The sequence below is a fragment of the Sinohyriopsis cumingii genome, chromosome 17 (assembly GCF_028554795.1).
Source record: "Sinohyriopsis cumingii isolate HCF-2022 chromosome 17, ASM2855479v2, whole genome shotgun sequence".
Taxonomy (NCBI): domain Eukaryota; kingdom Metazoa; phylum Mollusca; class Bivalvia; order Unionida; family Unionidae; genus Sinohyriopsis; species Sinohyriopsis cumingii.
Window position 1 is genome coordinate 48,776,800 of NC_142977.1, and position 21,075 is coordinate 48,797,874.

Below are 21,075 nucleotides of genomic sequence, written 5' to 3' on the forward strand. Positions count from 1 at the left end.
TGTGTGTGTGTGTAAATTTTTGTTTGAAACTTCTTAAATGTAATTATAAATTTAGTAACTGAAGGACAGAGTCAAACTGCAGTGCAGGGTTATCATGAATATACACTCTCGGATAACAATAGCAACGGATTTGAGTGACAAATGGGGTCAATAATTAATCAAAGTATTAAATTAGCTATTTGTTGCTTATTCGTTATGCTTATTTTCATCAAAGAAACTATCCATACTGAACGTACTTACGACATAATTAGAAAGTGTTGAGATTACGATATTTTCTTCTTGCCTTTGTACTTATACCTTTCTTCATTTGCAATTAGGATGCGAAACAATTATATTTCAGTGTTACGTTGACCAGGAATTAATGCGAATGGTGGAGAACGAAGAGACTTGTTCAATGTGTTAAATTATCATAATACTAATGTTAGATATGTAAAGGAGATCACTCTGGATAAACAGATGCCATTAAGGGTACAATTGAAAGTAGCATTAGACCACCACATTGACTTAGCATCACTATGTGTACAATGTTCCGTGTTTCCAATCCTGACGTTGGGATATATGCGTTTGCCAAGTTTTGTTTTTAAAATTAATATTATCTGCCTTTAATATAACTCACGTACAGCTTCCAGAAACCAGATCTGTTTAAATAGAATATGGTCTGGATGGTTAATTTTGACGATTTATATATTAGTTCCGTAATTAAATCTTACTAACATTGTTTTTTTCGTTTAATTGTTTTAAAATAACCGGGATATAATCTTTGGACACATCGATTCATGTAAAATTTCAGATTTGACTGTCGAACATTAGTTTGAAAATATGCTCTCTGCTTGGCCAAAGTTGACACAATGAATACCAACTTGTCTCCTAAAATGAACACAATTTTGCTAAATGACTTTGACCCAAACATTAGTTTCTTCAACGGCCTTATTTGGGTAGTTGTGCTGATCACACGTTGATCATTGTAAACTTGTGACATTAGAATGACGTTGGTTTTACATTACGCACTGTTAGGCCATTGTTGGCCAAACACGCTGACCCGACAGTCGGGCTAGTTAGCGAAACGACATTAGGCAAAAGTCATTTATCAATTTTGGACAGTGAAATGTAGCACAGAGAACAAATGCTGTGTTTGATTCTGGATCGAATGGATGGCCAGTATATGGTACAGAGCAGTGGGGAGGTGTACTCTGATCAAGGTACTCAAAGTATAATCCGAGCAGCTGTGTTTTGAACTTTTTGAAGTTTCTGGAGTAGATATTTAGATGACATAATTGAGTTACAATAGTCCAGTCTTGAAAGTACTAATGAACACACAATTGTTTTAGTGGCATCAACTGAAATATGTTTGCGAATGGAGCTGATTCATCTCAGCTCAAGATATGCAGCCTTGCATATGTTCATGACATGTTGGTGCAATGTGAGAATACTGGACCTGTCCAGAGTAACATATAGGTTAGGTGCTGATCGTGTGAATTTAATGTTGGTGTTGCTAATATATATTGTTTGAGGTAAAGGATGTGAATGAGAAAGTCTTTGTCTTGTGATCAAAACGGCCTCAGTTTTATCATCATTCATCTGCAGCTTGTTACATGTCATTCATGATTTCACATCAGAAATGCACCTCTCTACACCTTGGATGGTAGTATCAACTTCAGTTGGGTGGCTAGAATTGTATATTAGGGTGTCATCAGCGTACAATTGTAAGACACTGCATGATGATCTATGAAACTTGAGAGCGGCTGAGTGTATAGAATGAAGAGAACAGGTCCAACAGTAGACCCCTGTGGAACACCACAACACAGAGCAATTGGGCTGGAGTGTATTCCATTTGCAGACACAATTTGTGTCCTTTTGACAAAGTAGGACTTGAACCACAGTAAGGCTGTTATCATGAATGCCAAATACATGCAAGAGACGGGGAAGTAATATATCATGGTATATTGTGTCAAATGCTGCAGACAAATCAAGGAGAGGAAAGACTGTAATTTGTCCGCTATCCAAAGCAGATCGAATGCCATTAACTACTTTTAGAAGAGTAGTTTCAGTACCGTGGCAAGGGCGAAATGCAGATTGTACATGGCTAAAAAGACTGTTTGGATTTAGATGAGATACAAGGTGGGATAGAACAACCTTTTCTAAGATTTTTATATGAATCGGAGATTAGAAATTGGGTGGTAGTTCTTTATATCGTTATGGTCTAGTGTTTGTTTCTTCAGCAGAACCTTTACAATGCCAGTTTTGAAAAATGATGGGAATTTCCCTGATGAGAGAGAGGTATTGATAACATCCGTTAGTGAAGGAAATACTGGATCTAAGCACTCAAGCAGCAGTGACGACTTTGGTGCACTCTTCATCAGGATTGTACGTACGAAATCCATAGAGACAGGTTCAAATGCTGATAATGGTTGCCGCTCAAATTCTGTATCCCAACTGTATGGTGACGACGAGTCAATTGAAATTGTAGTGTCAAGCTTATGACACCTAGCAATATTTTATTTCTGTTTTCACTGGTACCTGACCGAATAAAAGCAATTTTTGGTTTTTATCTCCAACGTAAATAAATTAAAGAAGCACATATACATTTGAAAATTTCATGCATTACTCGTTTGAAGCAGACAAGAGCGGAATTGATATGTTGAGAGGTTCCATTGGGGACAGTTCAACAAGCAGGTTCAGACTGTCTTCCATGAAAAACTACACATACTTTTAGTTAAATTTCGGCAATAGAACATATTTCTTGAGAGAAGATTGGACCTTAGAACCGATAAGTTTGACTAGTATTATCACAATTCAGAAACTTATTCATACATTAACTTTCGCTGAACCAGATTTATATATGATTGGCATGCCTTGAGACTTCTAAACAGAGTCTATTATCAGCTTAAAAAGAACTTAACATTGAGCAATAATCCAGGCTGCTCTTGTCTATCATTTAGAAGGAAAATAACTTGTAGCTGAATTTCTGCATTCTTCCAATGCTAGGCACTAATTTGAACAATATGGAGATAAATCATAATAGTATCATGTAAAACGATCTCGACTAACGTAAACTATTTGATGTTGTTTTCAGAACTCCAGTTTTATTAATATAGTCCGGTCATGATAATGTCTCATCTATTAGGACTACTACAATTTGAGACCTTTTGATAATTTCAGTCTCTCTTTGGTGTTTAATTCCAAATGAAATTCGCTCGACTTCGCAAACATACTAAGCTGAACCGATATGCAGATTGCAGACATTTATATTGTATTTATGTTCAATTTCTAATTGTTTTTTCCCAAACATTCACGTTAAATAATCGCGTTATGGCTTTCGCTAATACGCGTCGATTCAAAACTGGTCGCGGTTACACAACATTGTCTCAGTGCAATTAGTAATGTTTTCTCAATAGCTATCGAAACTGCAGAGTTTGAGACTATGTTTTGGGGAATTGAAAACCACCGACGACATCAAGCAGGTATACAGAACCGAGGCGTGACAGACCCTAAACAGGTAATTGTTGACAGACAGTACAAATCTAGTTGTTGTTTCCAGCGTACTGAACATTTCACTTGTATTGCTTCAGGATTCAAAACCATAATCACATTTTGTATGGATTCAAAACTGAGTGATTTACAGTAGCATGATAATATTAATTTTGCTTGTTACTGATCTAGCTTAAAATCTACTACCCAGAATGAATATTCTCTGGCATGAGCGAGTATTAGTAAATCTATTTTGGGGATTATCGCGGGCTTGCTGCGTATGCGTGTGTGATGTGAAGACAACGTTTATGGGGAGGGAAAACGATTTGACCGTGATCAGCAAATTAAATCTCTAAAAGGCTACTGTCACACTAATAAAAGAAAGAAACCTTACAAAGATGACACTGGGAAGACATGAAAGGTATAAACGTAAATCTGGACAATGTCTTATACGTTTACCGACGATTATTAGAGAGAACCCGAAATGTTTTTTATGCATGTCTAAATATTGAAAATGAAGAATTTTGTGAATAGCAGAACAACATAGTCAAATACGTTCACAAATTTTCTTGCGAAAACTTTAATCGTTTTTTAGTTCAGCAACGACGATGAAAGACCGCTGCGAAAGGAGAGGAGAACGCACAACAAGCTGCTAATATCTTGGATCAAGTTCCGTTCTCACAAATGACCATGATTGCATTCACATGATGCAACAACCATCCCTTGTCTGCGCTCTTTGTAATTATATATGTGCTAAAATGAATATAGACGGTAATCAATGTACTACTTTGCTTTGCATTACATTATTCCTCCTGATTCTCGTGGATCGGTGGTTCTTTCCGGAGTTTTCGCGTTTTCTTCTTGCACCATTAATACTGGCCGCCATAAATAGCCTATCGTGTGCTGAAACATGGCTTTAAAACTCACAACAACAACAACAGCAACATTGTACTATTAACACGTGTGTCTGTAACTTACAAAGACTCAAGAACAAAATGTTAGTCTAAATTACACTTGTAATCTACGGTACCAGACAATTACATCATTATTAATCATAAATGGAAATAAGCAAATAACTTCCTTTTGACAAATCTCACCACCAAAAAGATAGCAAGTGAATAGATAGTTTATGTTTCTGCCTTTCCGCATGGTTATTGAAGAACAGCTTTAAATTAGCAGAGAACACACAATTTCGTAACCATTTATTGATGTTTAACGGGGATGATTTCAGGTGTTATGCATTTTCTTTGTGTCTCTTTTGTGGCATTATTACGACTCTCTGTAATGAATGCAGACTGGAGAGGGTAAGTAAAATTAATTTATCTGTGTTCGCAAATGAATCGTCGGGCAACTCAGAGGTTTCTCATCATCATCATCATCATATCATCATCATCATTATCATCATCATCATCATCATCATTTTCATCATCATCATCCATAATAATTATAATAATATGAAGACCCTTTCAGTTGCAAATCTGGTTTTAATGTTATTTCTAGCGTCTACCGACAGTTTTGCAAGTCTGTGAGGTATATAACTGGTGCTCCAATTAATCGGGTTATTGTAATTATTATTATTATTATTATTATTATTATTATTATCATTATTATTATTATTATTATTATCATTATTATTATTATCATTAATTGTTATTAATTGTTTATGTTGTTCTTATTATAATTATTTGATTTAGTTGCTTTACCGGAGGTAAATAGCTGAAAATATTTAAATCGAGAGAGCATTTTGTTGTCAATAATTTGGCTTAAACATACTTAGACCGAGATAAAATATGAAAGGCAGACAAAGCAAAGATAAATGCAAAAATATATCATCTTTACATAATACAACATCAGATATTGATATAAACCATTCTACTTTAGACGTTACAAGAACTTTTCAACATGAACATCATAACAGGACGCGTAACAGGGCGAAAAAAATTATTGCATGTGACGTAAATATACACTTGAAGGAGCAGACGTTTAAAAAATACATTCCAAAGGTTGCAAGAGGCGTTGATGAAGTTGACATATGGAGGCGGATGCAATAATTAATTGATACTATTATTCCGACGCTTAAATTTTCCCTGTATTAAGAGGAAGGTATGTCGATTCATCCGGCTACAAGTCCCTTCTGAAGTGTATATTACCTTATACAATTTAGTTCACGTCTTTATAAGTTGTACAATATTTACATGATAATTTGCCGTAATATTTCTGGAATCTTATGACATATTTTTGTCAGAATGTATTAATCAATTTAATCTCATTAGCTTTATATTTCTCAATTGTCTGTAGTCAATAGTTTCAATGGGATTCACCTGAATATTAATTTGCATTCTTAGCTTATTCGTCGTGTGAAATATGCACACAACTGCATGTTTAGTGTCTACGGTGTTTGTTGCAATAATAATTTCGAGTTAGAAAGGTAAATTATAACCTACTTATGGATTTTATTAATGCTTGCTGTTATATCCATGAAAATATTTGATTACTGACTCTTACTACCCGTATAGTGAGCACTATAACAAGTATTCTAGAGCCACATGTTTGTTCCAATTAGCTGATGAAAATAATAATTAGAGAAATCCAAATTTTACTAATTCGTCATTGCTCTGTTTATGATAATCTAAAACAAAAATAATTTTTCTCATTTCAGATTGATTAATTTAATTATTACATGAGAAAATGGGATAAAGTATACAGTGTATCGCTTGCTTTTTAAATAATTTTGATAAATTCAAGTGGATGAACGCATGGCCTCGGGAAAGAAGGCGGGCTATAAGAAAAGTGTGGCGTTAATTGTATAGCTGGTTCATGTCTGAAGGGGATGGGCGGGAAATATAGAATTGCTCCTCATTCAGATGTTTGTGTATTATAAATGTATTTCCTAAGTTCGACTGCTGCTTTGTCAATGCGACACAATAATACCACGCCTCTATGGAAATAATTTATCAAAACGTGCATTACCGACTATCCCAGTATATGGTATCTTAAACAAACGCCTTGATTATACATACCTTGAAACAAATCTAACATTTGTCTTGAAATTGCAGTTTTGTTCTAGATCCAAGTATACCTTGTGGAATGATCTACGTTCCTTTCTTTTTATCTTCTCGACAAGGACATTCACCTTCATTGTGTATTCGGATCCACCGTCTTTCATTTCATTCCAAGAATGTCAATGCAATCAAAAGAAGTGTGAGAACGAATGCTATAGACCAGTTTGTTCACTGCATCATCAGAATATCATGCGTTAAAATGTCTTTGATTAACTTTCCTGGTGTGTTTAATGCTGATGGCGACCGATGTTCATCGACAAGGTTTGATATAGTAAACGTTCTCGGCCCTGGTTTCTCTAAATATCGCATACGTTTTGTCTACATTTGGAGTTTTATCCTCGCTGTTTGTTGGAAGAAAGAGAGGTGATTATGTGATTATGAAAATTGGACTTGCGTGCGCCCGTAATGTAATGAATAAAATCGGCATTCGATTGGGGATAGTGTGAAGATGTGCAAAACGCTGTATCCATTTTTGGGAATGGAGCCTGGGTCGGTAATGGACATTTCTTCTTTATATATTATATACAAAGTTAATAGCTAGTAAATGGGCTTTGTTTGTTGAGAAATTACTCTTACATTGTTCAAGACAAAGACTTGAACCCTTGGAAAAGTTTTGTGAATGGTCTGAATCTGTGCACAAGGGTGTCAGAATTCTAGTGCACGCTACAGAACTATGAAAGTATATACATCTATGTACTTTTTGGGCATGGAACAATAACTATAGATAAATTCACTAATATTTGCCATGGCATGTCCCTCTGCCTAGACACTCCACCACATCTCATTAGGATTTAATTTTGTATTGGTTTTGAGGACAAGACAAGGGAGAGTAGGGTTATGTGTTCATCGACATGATTATGATAATGGAAATGGTCCACGATAGTCATTATATTGGTCGCTTTGGGGATGCAATATCGGAATCGAAACAAGCAGAATTTAACATTATACTGTCGTTTTCATTTTTGTGCTCATGAGGATAGGGGAAGTTAATTTTAGAAACCTTCATAGATTAGCATTAGGATCTATTTGGATACGCTGTAGGCACAGGAGTAATATTTGTATATGGGACGTTTCTGGGAAAATAGGAATTAATTATTGGTGGGGCACTTACAAATGTAAACGAGATATTGCATATACTGATATTTCCCATCATTTGCAACACGAAACATATAAAGGTATGGGTATAGTTTAAATGCTATACTTACTATGCTATATACCGCTGCATACACAATGGGAAGAAGGCAGCTTATGTTTCTTAATCCAACATACCATCACAGGTACAAAGAGAAGGGCTTGGTTATATGTTGGGATTTTTTTCATTCAGGCATTATATTTGATGGAATCACACAAACTGACAATGAGAATAACTTAAATATTTGTAGAAGATTAAGACAAAGAGATGATTTATGTCACATCTAATTTCAGACTTATTTTCACAATCGGTACACATAAATTCATATATATATATACTAAGATTATAGTGTAGGAGAAGGAGATAGGTGAGGTTCGCTAAAATCATTGTTATATAAATGCAATATACGCACTTTGTACCAAACAAACAAATAAATGCATTATCCAAACAAACAACATTTTATCAAAATAATACACATCCTCAGAAACAGAAACCATGGTGGCTGAAGTCTCTTTTCTTTTTCATAATGCACGCACATGAAACGGGGTAAGGATGGTGACACAAATCGCATCTAGTGAATTTCAAATTTAATCCATTATATGAAACAGAGGAAAACATTGTGTAATAGCAACAACAGCGTAGTACTTTCACAACGTGCAAAAAGAACATCCGCTGGATGAGTAAAATGATTTTTCTTTTAATCATGACAATACATACTATGTCGATCTTAATCAGTTTCATACCGTATATATTAGAATTTTCATTTTTTTATATCTATGAAGGTTTTGTGATAGTTGATATCAATGCACACGAGGAATTTTTTTTATCTCACTGTTACTCTATTTATTGAATATGTTTTATAATTGTATCAATCAACAATAGCAACTAAGTTGACGGAAGTAGATTACAACTGAGTCAGGTCGCTTTTATTATCTCAAGTTCATTGTATTATATACACGAATGGTAAAACAATGAGTGTTTCTGTCATTTCAAAATAGTTTCTGCTTGGTAATATCCACCATCACCTTAATCATTTTCCTATTTATAGAGCTGATGTTTTTTTTCTTCTCCGAATATTCAAATGCATCCGTTAATTTAATCTTTTCATCACGACACGGTTTTAAACCTTTAAATTTCAGTCTATAAAATATGCCATCTTCACTATAAATATTTGATAAATGTATTATACAAAACTGTATTTTGTTATATTTTGCAATACGTTTGTAAAGGACACGCCTTTCTTGATAACAATAATTGTTCCACTGCATTAGAAAAAGCAGAACATTATTTGTTTATTTTTATTATAGGTGTGAGTTAAAGTAAAATTATTGGAATTGTAAATTTCTCAAATGACTTTAGCAAAATATACCTGGCTGGTAGATCCTTATTAGACACCTTAATAAAATAAAAAATGGACAGAATATGTTCCAATACATTTTTGCTGAACGAATAACGTTTGCAATATCTCTGAAACATTCAAGTTTCATCTCGCACAAAGGGTATGAACATTATATATGAATAATAAACAACGCCGTATTTTAGAATCAGAAATCGACCGTTTGCCTGGTATTTCTGAGGCAGGGTTCTGGCCTTGATTCATTCTGGTCTATCATTCTTTATCTCAGAGGCCACAAGCACTTCAAATCATTGTCATTACATTTATTGTTCAGAAAGAGGCGATGTGGTGCTTTCTGCACGACTTGAATACTTTATATATATATTACAAAGATTACTGTGTAGAAGGAGATAACCGAGGTTCACTAAAATCATTGTTATAGAAAAGCAAATATAAGTACTTTGTATAAAACAAACAAATAAATACATCCTTGCAAACAAATAACATTTTAGCAAAATAATACACACTCTAAAAAACAAAGACCCTGGTGGCTGAAGTATCTTGTCTTTGACATAATGCATGCACACGAAACGGGGCGAGGAGGATGACACAAATCGCAGCGAGTGAGTTTCAGAACGTGCAAAGGAACTTCCGTTGGATGAGTAAAATTATTTTTCTTTTGATGATGACAATACATACTATGTCGATCTTTACCAGCTTTACAATGTATATAATAGGATTTACATTGTGTTGTATATCTATAAAGGTTTTGGGATTGTAGACAGCAACACAAACAATGAAAGAGGTTTATTTCATTGTTACTTTATCTCACGAATATGTTCTATATTTGTATCAATTGAATATAACACCTAAGCTGAAGGAAATAGACTACAATTGAATCAAGTCGCTTATATATTCTCAAGTGCACTGTTCTATATATTGGAAAGGTCTAAACAACTAGTGATTTTGTCTTCTCAACAGGAACTATTGACAATTTCTGCCTTGTAATATCTTCCATCACTGTAATCATCTTCCTGTTTATATCGTTGATATTTATTTCCGAAATTTCAAATGCATCCGTTGAACTAATCATTGAAACAAATCTTTGATTCACTCAATCTGTTTATCAGTACAAAGACACGACACGATTTTCAAACCTTTAAATTTCAGCACTATAAATGGTGATAACTTTACTTTCTAAATGTATGTCGTTAAATATTTGACAAATGTATTATACAAAACTGCAAACAGATTGTAAAGGAAACATGTTTCTTGATTGCAATAATTGTTCCACTGCCTTAGAAAAAAGCAGAAAATATTTTTAAAAAATTTTTTGTTTCACCACTGGATAGAATTAAAGTAAAATTATTGGAATTGTAAATTTTCTCAAGCGTCTTTAGCAAACTGTACCTGGTAAATGCTTATTAGACACCTTAATGAAACAAAAAAAAAAACGACAGAATATGTTCTAATACTCTTTTGTTGAAATTTTTCACCTCGCACAAAGGGTATGAACATTATATATGAATAATAAACATTGCTGTCTTTTAGCATCATAAATTGACCAAAGTTTTTTTAGATAGAGTTCTGGCATTGATTCATTCTGGTCTATCATTCCTTATCTCAGACGCAACAAGCAATTAATTTAATTCATTTGCATTAAATTTACAGTTCACAAAGAGGCGATGTGGTGTTGTCTGCACGACTTGCATCCTTTATATCGTTTACTGGTTTACTCTTACAAGTTTTATCCTCATACACAGTTTTAGTAGTGTTTATTTGTGTTCGGTCCTGATAGAAGTCTAAACGTCAACGTAACCACAAAGGGTTCACCTTCTTTACATGATATACCATACGTTTCCGTTACGAACCTTTTTGTAATCTTTTTAGTTTAGATGTGATCATACATTAAGTCAATTATATCTTTATATGTCCACAATTTAGAAATTCCTGTTTAATATGGGATATTATTTTAATTTTTAAATTGAGTATAGAAATGCGCATGACACAAAGCTATCAATGTTGTAAGCGACTTCCTTGCCGTTCCATTTTTCTTGCACGAGAGTACATGTGGAATATGACAAGTTTGAACATTGCATGACCCTTCACCCCTTAGTATCCATCTCATAGGAAAAGGTTGCATTACCAAGTGCATATATCATTACGTTATAGCGTCTAAAATATATTTTATAATGTCCTTTTGTACTCGTAGGAACAACACATAATGCATTGGTCTATATTATAAATAACTAAATTCTTGCTCTTGCTGACTTGTTTTCTATACCCATTTTCTTTAACAAGTTTATTATTATTTTATTTGCTCTGATTTTCTTGGAGGGAATGGGTTTATATAAATTGTAGGCATGTGGTGGTATACATTGGTGGAGGCTGCGAGCCCCTACTATCACTATCAGTCATGAACTTTGCTCCCCGTTTTCAATAGGTTTATCTTGCCGATATCTTTGTACAATAATGTCTCCGTACATACAGAAGGGTAAAAAGGTTTAGACACAATTATTATTTGCCTTTGGAAACTCGCTTAGACTCTGTCTGCTCCACCTGTTAACCAACAAAGCATGTCTGCTTCTCATAAATACATCAACTGAACTAAATATAAAAACATTGTTTGTTTTCTGCTCTTGTTATGAAACATTTGAATCTCCTGTTGGATTATCCTACAAGGTGGCTTCCTCTGTGTACCAATATTTGACCTCTACTCCTGTGAACTAGCTATCATTTTAATTATGCTTTTGTTTGTTCGTTGATAATTATGTTTTGTTACGTCCGATTTATGTGAGGATGACCCATATATTTTTGATGGTGTATACATTTATACCTGCAGATCAGCACTTGGTACTTTCATGCAAAATGCGTTGTTAACTACGTAATTGCAAATAACTATTTCAGCTTCATCAATTTCAGGAGTATTTGTATAGCATCTGAGATCTCACTCTTGCGAAACATATATGTTTGGATACCTATTCTTTGTTTTTCCGGCACAATCCTTCCATTTTCACATCGTCATAAATGGGTTAGCTATATATTGCGTTAGGCGTTTTTTCAGCATAGGATAGTGTTATCAGATCTTGTTATAATCGGACTCTTGGCTAAAATGTAGACTTGAAAACATCTGGACTAGATCAATATAGTTGCCATGTACAGTGGCACATAACCGATCATATCTGATTTTCACTAACAATTGCATTTCTCTATTTCAGTTTGTTTAATGAATATATTCTGTTCTCATTTAGGTGTTATCTCTCTATAAAAGTCAGCTACAACGATAGAAGAGTATATATTCCTCGAGACGTTGAGCTAATGCAACTTTCTGATCCATGATTATCATACATTAATGTAAACGTACCAAAACGTATGCCATTACACAGTTACTATCTAGACTAATTTCCCATCTATCTTATTATATGGTGCAATCTTGACCAAATGACTGGTGTGACATTTCTGAAAACTATATAGAGCATTCGTTTTTTCGTTGGTGTCCTTTTTCTTTTGCATGTTTCGTTGTACCAATTTCCTATTAAGAAGAGCCACTGATATCGCTCGTATTTGATAATCCCCAGACCTCCATCGAGAAGTAATCCAAATGATTAACCGTTCATGGATTGTGTTCAAACTCGTTATATAGATCCTAACTGGCCACTTGTCTTGATATATTTTCTGATGCATTTTGTTTCATTGCCTACTAACTGGAATTTGCGAGCGGTTCTCTGTTTGACCCAAACTTTGACGTTCTGCTGTTCTAGAAATTTATTATCCAAATCCGCTAGTAAGTAATGTTCAGTCTGCTAGAAGCCGTCCTAATCTGCATCTTGGATACAGGCTGGTGTTTGCTTTTAAAAACTTAACTGTACTTACCATACTGCAGTTGGTGTGAAGTAGTGCCATCTTTCATTATATTTGAAGGGAAATTTACACACATTCTCGTCATCGCGTTGCGCTCCAAGGTTCTTATATAAAGATTGTGATAAACAAAACAAATCCATGCCTATTTTATCCTCAGTTTTTGTAGAATGAATTTAAGTTGTGTTCAGTTATATTGTGAGAGGAATTATTTATTTAATTATTAATTGGAATTACAAAGTGTTCATTGACGAAACACACGTTTGGGGTTATTTATAATTCATTAAGGGACATACTGGAATATATCATTGTTCAATAGAAAGGCTATTGGTATATCGGCGCATTCAAGACTGTTCGTACAGCAGCACAATTAAGATTGGAATTAACAGTTCGGAACACGCAATACCTTTGGAATTGCGGTATAACTTTTTGGATTATGTTCGGCTTAATTCCCAAAACTGTTAGGTCGTTTTAAAATTTAATTTCCAACATTGGTAGATTAATTATTTGTTACATTACTAGTTTATTTTGACCCGACAACGTCTTCCTGCTCCAGTGGGTGTCTGGAGCTCAGTGTGTTGCTTAGCATGACAAGCAGACGGAAATTCCTCACCAGACAAAATAAACAAGACACCAACAAATAACACTCCAGTTCCTCGATTCGTGAGCACCATGTGCATAAGCATCTCTGACTTCCTTAGGGAGTTGGATGACACCAGTAAGATGGCCATCACCGACAGACAGCTCACCAGACTAAATGTCAGCATGGCTGCCCTCCAGCAAACCAGGCTCTCCTCCAGTATCTCCTTCAGAGAGGAAACTACACCTTCTTCGGAAAGGGTCGAGAACCCGTAGAGAACTCCTAGCACGGAGTAGGCGTCGCTATCAGAAATACCCTCGTTACCTCGGTTGAGCGTCTCTTATCATTCCGCCTTGCCACTTCAACAGGTGCTCTGAACATCCTCATTGTATATACCCCCACCCTCACGTCTTCAGAAGACACAAAGGATCAGTGCTATGGGCAGCTGAACCAACAGATCCAAGGATGACCCAAAGACGAGCTACTATTCTTATTCGGCTCATTTAAGCCCAGAGTAGGTACGGAGCACAATTCATAGCCTACCTGTCGCGGACATGATTGCACTGGAAATGCCAACGAAAATGGTCAGAGATTGCTGCAGCTGTGCAACTACCATGATCTGTGCTTTGCAAACACCTTCTCAGTCACCGATACGGCCCGTAGCAGCGTACAAATCGGCCCACCATGGAGTAGCTCGATAAAGTGTCCACCTTAGAGGAGCTCAGCAAAGCAATTGACTCCTTCCAAAACGACTAAGAACCAGGTAGCGACAGCATCCCGCCTGAAGCTATCAAACGTGGGAAACCAACAGTGCTTTAACCGGTGAATGTGCTATTCTGCCTATACTGGGAGGAAGGAGCAGTCCCCTAAAACATTCATGACTCCACCATTTCGACGCTTAATAAAAACAAGAGTGATCGGAGTGACTGTACACATTAAAAAGGGATCTCGATCCTGAGCATCGTTGGCAAAATAAACGCAGGCATGTTGACAACAGACATAACCATCTCCCTCCGACAACTCCAAGAGAAGAGCAGATGGCATAGTCAACCACTCAACATTATGTTCATCGACCTCACCAAGGCTTTTTACCTGGTCAGCAGGAAGGGTCTTTTTAAACTTCTCAGTAAAGCCGACTGCCCCTACCCCCAAAAGCCGCGGCATAATAATCACTTTCCATGCCGATATGAATGGAACAGTCTTGCATGATGGATGCTCCTCAGACTCCTTCCCATCAACAGCGGCGTGACTCAGGGCTACGTGCTGGTGCTGGCCCTTTTCTTGATCTGCTTATCCTGCACCTGTCCTACGCCTTCGACACGTCCACTGGTGGCGTATATCTACAAAGCAGGTCCGATGGCAGGCTCTTCAACCTAACACGACTGCACTCGAAGACCAAAGTGAGATCTATGCTCATCAAGGAGATGCTTGCGGGTGACGCGACTCTTGTAACCCACACCGAGGATGCCCTCTAGAGACTGGTAGACCGTGTCGCTGATGCCTGCAAGCAGTTCGGGCTCAGCATCATCCTGGAAAAGACAAACGACAGCGTGCAAGATGCCACCATTGCCCCTTCCATCAAAATCGACGGTGTCACCCTGGAAGCGGTCAACAACTTTACTTACCTGTTGTCAACCATCAGCAACACTCTCTCGTTCGATTTGTGGCTGGACAGACAGCTTGGAAAGGCAAACACCAAAAAGACAAGTCTAACGAAGTGGGTGCGGATAAAAAACAACGCGTTGATAGGCATACCAAGATCCCAGTCTACCAGAACTGCCTTTTCAGCACCCTTCCATATGGAAGGGAGTCCTGGATCAACTACATGAGGAAACTTCCTAAAACGCATCATGAAGATCAGCTGTTAAAACCGCGTCCCACACAGCGAGATGCTGCAGGGTGCAATTTTCTACATCATATACTCCCTGCTGAAAAAAACACCTCATTCGATGGCTGAGTCACGTCCGAGGCATTGAGGATGTGAGGCTGCCAAAGGACATCCTATATTGACAGCTGGCCAAAGGCACCAGAGATTCGGCCTCCCCTCACTCCGTTTCAAGGATATGTGCAAGAAGAACATGAAGGCATGCGACACTTCACGCAACGGATGGGAGGTGCAAGCCAAGGGTGGAGGCACCTGGAGTCAGACGGTCCTCAAGGGCATAGCAGTCGCTGTGAATAGAGGCTAACTGGTGGCAGAGAAACGTGAGAGAAAGGAAATCGTGGCAGCAACCTCAGCAAATCAGACTTCCCAGAACGTCTGCAGCAACTGCAATAGGGACTGTCTTTTACGCATAGGCATGCACATCCACAGTATAGCAAGCCACAACCCCACGGACAGACGACACTTCAAGTAAGCTATTTGCAAGACCTGTGACGCCTATGATGATATATGGATCATGATTACGGTAGTTTTGTTTTCAAAAGGGGTGGTAGGAATAAATGTTTTCCTTTGTTTATAAGGAATTAAATTCGATTGTGAAAAATCTTTTACCTCCTAGCCCTTCCTTATGTTGAAAAGTTCATATGATTGTTTGTCTATGAAACTGAACTGTGGACATTTTTAATATTGCTCTTTCCGATAGAGTCTATAACCTTACACAAGTCAAACCTTCCAATAATCTGCTTACCCTCAGAGGTCAGACAAATCCAACATGTTACAATATTAGAATTGTTTTCCTTCTTAAGTTCAATACACGCTATGTCTTGCTACCTTTTAGACAAAGGTTTCCCTTAGTCTACAATATATTGCACTATACTACAATGTTCCCTCACTGATTATAATTGCTTGTTTCAGAAATGCCTGTTCAACAAAGTCCGTTGTCTACTCGTTGGAAAATTACTGTGCCAGTCGTGTTTCGGACTGGTAAGCATCATGCTGGATGTGTTCGGATCTATTTATCTGAAGAAGTATTGAAGTGGCACCACGTATGCTTGATTTCAGAGAAATAGTGAAAATATTAATCACGTAAAAAACTATAGATTCTAAAAAAGCAAGCTTAAGCCACATGACTTCAAGCGATCCTTTATTTCTTACTAAGTGTCGGAAATATTTAAATCAAAGCTAAACAATTTAGTTTTTGTAGTTTATTTTGCTACTTTCAGGAACATAATTAACAGACACGGACATGAACAGAAAACACGTTCATGCAAAACAGCAAGTGCGATTTTTAATACTGGAAACGATTTTCTTTCTCGAAAATATTTTAGCAAATCGGAATAAATAAAGATAAATCTAGATGGACCAATTTTATCCAAAAACACAAACGTAAAACAATAAGTGAGCAGATAATTACACAGTGTCGAATAAATTTCTTCTCTGACACAAAATTCAGACAGCACATTTTACCGTACAGCATGTTTCTCCTAGATTAATTACCTGATCGAATTGACATTAGGAATGTAAGCACTACTACCTCCCAAACCTAAAAATACTTATTTTCGCTCTATAAAGGCAAAGATCAATAACTCTATTACTTGAAATTGACGCCTACATGTGGCATTAGTTGTAATCTGAGCAGCGCATCGTGTAACGGGATGCACTGATTGCGTGGACTATGGGAAGTTTTTAAAGCAATGTGATAATAAAGCATTAACGGAGGAACAAATATAACTATAAAATCAGAAAAGCCCTTCTAATGTTTTACTGTTATGAGAATGGGTTCTAAGAGGAGAGAATGTTCAGCATCCAGACTACGTCATTATCACTGAGTTGTCTGACTGATCTGCCCGACCTTGTTCTGAAAAAGGTCACTTCAAAATTTGAAAACTTAGTTCTCATCTCCAAGAGATGCTTGCGTATTGTTTACTGGCACAAGGCGACTGTTCAAGATGTATTCCTTCCGTAAGCCAACCATGGTTGCACCGCTCGTCCCGAAATTATACAATCTTGCTCGTTACGCTGACCCTAAAATCGAACCTGATTGAAACGCTCCATTGATAGGGTAAGGACTTTTGCAGCGGACGCATGTATGGACGCCTTAGGAGGCATATAATAATCCGACAACTTGCGGTAAACCCCAGGCTGTTATCCGTTTCAGCTATTTAATGAACTCTGCAAGTGCGACAATTCTGACCACCTGAGGGAGGGGACGACTTGTCAGGCTCAAGTGGAAATTACATTCCACACCGAGGTAGATAAACTGTTGGTTTTCCAATTGATCAAAAAGCCTAGATGATATAAAAGTGATATGAGATGGTTATTTTCCTCAACCAGATCAGAACTTGCTGTATGTTTCTGGAGGATATAGTCGGAATATGCGGCCGTGGAAGTAAATGGTGTCGTCCGTAACAGGGAGACGTAGAAGTTGAAATGTTTCGACTTATGTTTAAGAATAAAGTGGTGAGAGCCCGAATCAGATAACAAGTTTCTCCGCACGCGAACAGAATATAAGGATTGGAACGTGAAACTATGCATGCGTCAGATCGATATCCATAGCAAATTCGTACGGACGGATGCAAAGGAGGCCTGTATTTTAAATTTTGGTTTAATTATGAATCGATTTAGATGAGTGAGGTATATGATTAGTCTATTCTTTCCCCTGTAGTTTATAACTAAAGTAAGCGTCGATAAAAAACAACAACCTGGAGATAGTGAATCACAGACAATATCCATTATCCGCTCTTTCGTAATGTAACTGATTTCTTGTTGTAAAAGTGTAAACTTTGCCATATTCTACGGTTCTTGAGCCAGGAATCTAAAGGGCGATGTGCAGGGCATGTTTAAACGAGATACGAAGCTGTTACGAGACAATTTTGATCGCCCAGTTGTTATTCGGAATTAAATTGGTTCAATGTTGTTTGAAAAACAAAAACCTAGAGCTTATCAGATGGTTGTGAACGGCGAAAACGTGGAGGTTTGGGAGCGATTGATAAATAGTGAGGCTTTGTGGAAGAGGGAGGTGGTATGCAACACTATATCATTGTAATCTTCAGGTTCACCCACACTCAACACTCAATGTGTGGGTCAGTCAGGTCGTGATCACCATTATAATGCATACCCAGAGGTATATACGAAGTGTGTCTGTCATCCTTACCGCTCGAGAGGATAAGCCGTGAGCAAATGGCTAGTCGTATCCATATGGTGTAGTTGACAGTTCTGCACGGATGGTTTTTCGAAATGAAACTCGGCCGATACATAACTAGGTCGTAAGGCACTATTCTAGTCTCCAGTATTGCCGGGAACCTGGTGGTGATAGATGAATAGAGAGATCTTTCAAAAAATCTCAAACTAATCTAACGTTCTATGGCTTGTCTTGATGAGGCTTAGAAAAGTATATAATGGAAACCATAGGTCTATGAACAGATTGAATCACAGGCAGGACGGCTGGATGGTATTGGTAGCAGTCGATACGTCATCAAACTGAGATAAGTTTCATTCTAGTAATTTATAAATCTCATGCGCAGATACTTATGGACGGTAATTAGGCAAGTGTTAATGACCTCTGTCAATATCTTATTAACAGACAAAACGATGTTTTGTCTTTTGGCCGGTAGGATTCGGGAAATAATAGGGCTTTTATTCCAAAGGTTAATAAGATCGGGGAAAGTATTCAAAGGAGAAATTAACATGCTCGACTATCGTATTCACTGGATGATTATGTGACTAACACTATAATCTGATTCATTGAATGCACGAATGAAGCGAAATAAAAGTGTACCTATTTTTTCTGTATAAAATAGTGCAAAGTGTGTAGTATTATTCGCTTCATAAAAGAGTATCTCCCAATTCTATTATCAAGTGCGCATTTTCCATGACCATATATATATCTATCTATCTATCTGTATATATATATATATATATATATATATATATATATATATATATATATATTACTAATGACTTGTATTTTATATATTCTTTTTTTAAAGAATTCTTATCTTTATCTTCAACTGTATACTTACAAATACTTACAAAATATAAGTAATATAAGTATATCACTTTATAAGAACCGGTTGTTGTATGTAGGTGTTTAGTGACTGGAAAGCGAACCAAGGCAAAGCAATTATACTTCATATCATGTTGCCAAGGGTGGAAGCACAATGGGGACCAGAACTGTAATATCCGTAAGTCTAGTTTAATTTTCAAAATCACTGGTTGCAAACGAGAATATTTTGGAGCATAACATATGGCATTTATTCCTATCATCTGCTCCCTAAAGTATGGTCAGCGCAAAAATAGAATACATATGTTCAACTTCCCAAATGTGTTAATACTTTTAAACATACATTTAATTCCATTACATTTTAGAATATATATTTAAATGACGTTAAAAATATTACGTTTTAATGGTGGTTGCTTTGCGCTTTATATGATGATAGCTTGATAGGAGATTATAATTATAGGTAAGCAATCATGGTCTATGGTCAAAAAGCAATTGAATTAAGAAAGACTTTTTAAAAATATTAAACCTAAGCACCAAGCTCTTTTTCTCTTTGAGGCCTTTATCATTATAGTCAGGATAACAATATGGTGATTAACGAAATGAAAGCTACATTTGTTCTCTATATTGTCTTTATCTTCAGCCATACGTTCATCTGATTGCCAAGATGGCGTTACATGTGTCGCGACTGAAGAATGCAAATGTATAATGGGCTCAACAGGAAGCTATCCAGCATATACAACAAGTGGGTTCAAACGAAAATTATAAACTTCATTCTAATATCAACTATATTAAGTTTCCCAATGTTTACATTGTTGTAATATTACCAGAGTAGCCAGGTATTCAAACTAACCATGTCTTCCCGTGCAATCTCAGCTACCGTCGACGTGTGTACAGATGTGAGTGTTCAGACGTGCTATACCCGCCAGTACCTTTAAACCGCGTTGCTTTAGCCTTCACCATCCCCATGTAGCGGTATGTATATTATGAAGTTTAAAACTCAGATGCATTACGACAAACGATACACACAAGTGTCAGATTTTCTGACATCTAGTCTTGCTGGAATCGTTCTTTTCAGCACCGTAGGTCTCTAGATTAATACGTGATTTCCGGATTTCATATACTATGGATCATATAATCTCTCTCTGTCTCTCTGTCTCTCTCTCTCTCTCTCTCTCTTTGTATCATTTAATGATCGCTCCAACTTTTACCATTATATATTAAGACGTATTAACCGAGTTTGTTTTTGTTTTCATTCGAAGCAATATTATACACCTTAAGCATGCTGTAATCACACTGACCGCATAGCTGATATATTTCAATTTTACATTAATGAAGATTACAAATCTTTTCCACATTAAATTTCTATCCAAATATTGTAACAATAAGTACCATTGTCGGGGCCAAACATACATACATACATACATACATACATACATACATACATACATACATACATACAATGAAACATCCACATAACTATGGTACATTCACTCTTCCTTTTGGAAAAGGCTGAAAGGAAAGAGAATGTATATGCATCGGAGCAAATGAACAAGACATGATAAAATCTGCGCTCAGCAAAATGCGCATATTGGATTTCCATCCAGATCTACTCTAAATGAAGGCTTAGCGCTTTTAAACCTTTCTAATCTCTTCCTCAAAGTCAAAGTGTCACAAAGGACTCGACACAGTGGACACATACAAGATATTTGGAAAGTATGAAATCATTCATAACGAAGTTTATATCAACAGCTATG

General features: G+C 36.5%; 1 protein-coding gene across 2 annotated transcripts in view; it reads left to right on the forward strand.

Annotated features, from left to right (window-relative positions):
* Positions 1-4,629: 4,629 nt before the first annotated feature.
* Positions 4,630-21,075, forward strand: part of LOC149778574 (uncharacterized) — a 33,736-nt gene continuing 17,290 nt past the window's right edge. For both annotated transcript variants that reach the window (XM_089938508.1, XM_089938509.1), the window contains exons 1-4: positions 4,630-4,772; positions 16,234-16,302; positions 19,405-19,502; positions 19,962-20,063. In XM_089938508.1, the coding sequence (XP_089794634.1) occupies positions 4,690-4,772; positions 16,234-16,302; positions 19,405-19,502; positions 19,962-20,063 (352 nt within the window). In that variant the 5' untranslated portion in view covers positions 4,630-4,689. The remainder of the gene's footprint in view (positions 4,773-16,233; positions 16,303-19,404; positions 19,503-19,961; positions 20,064-21,075) is intronic.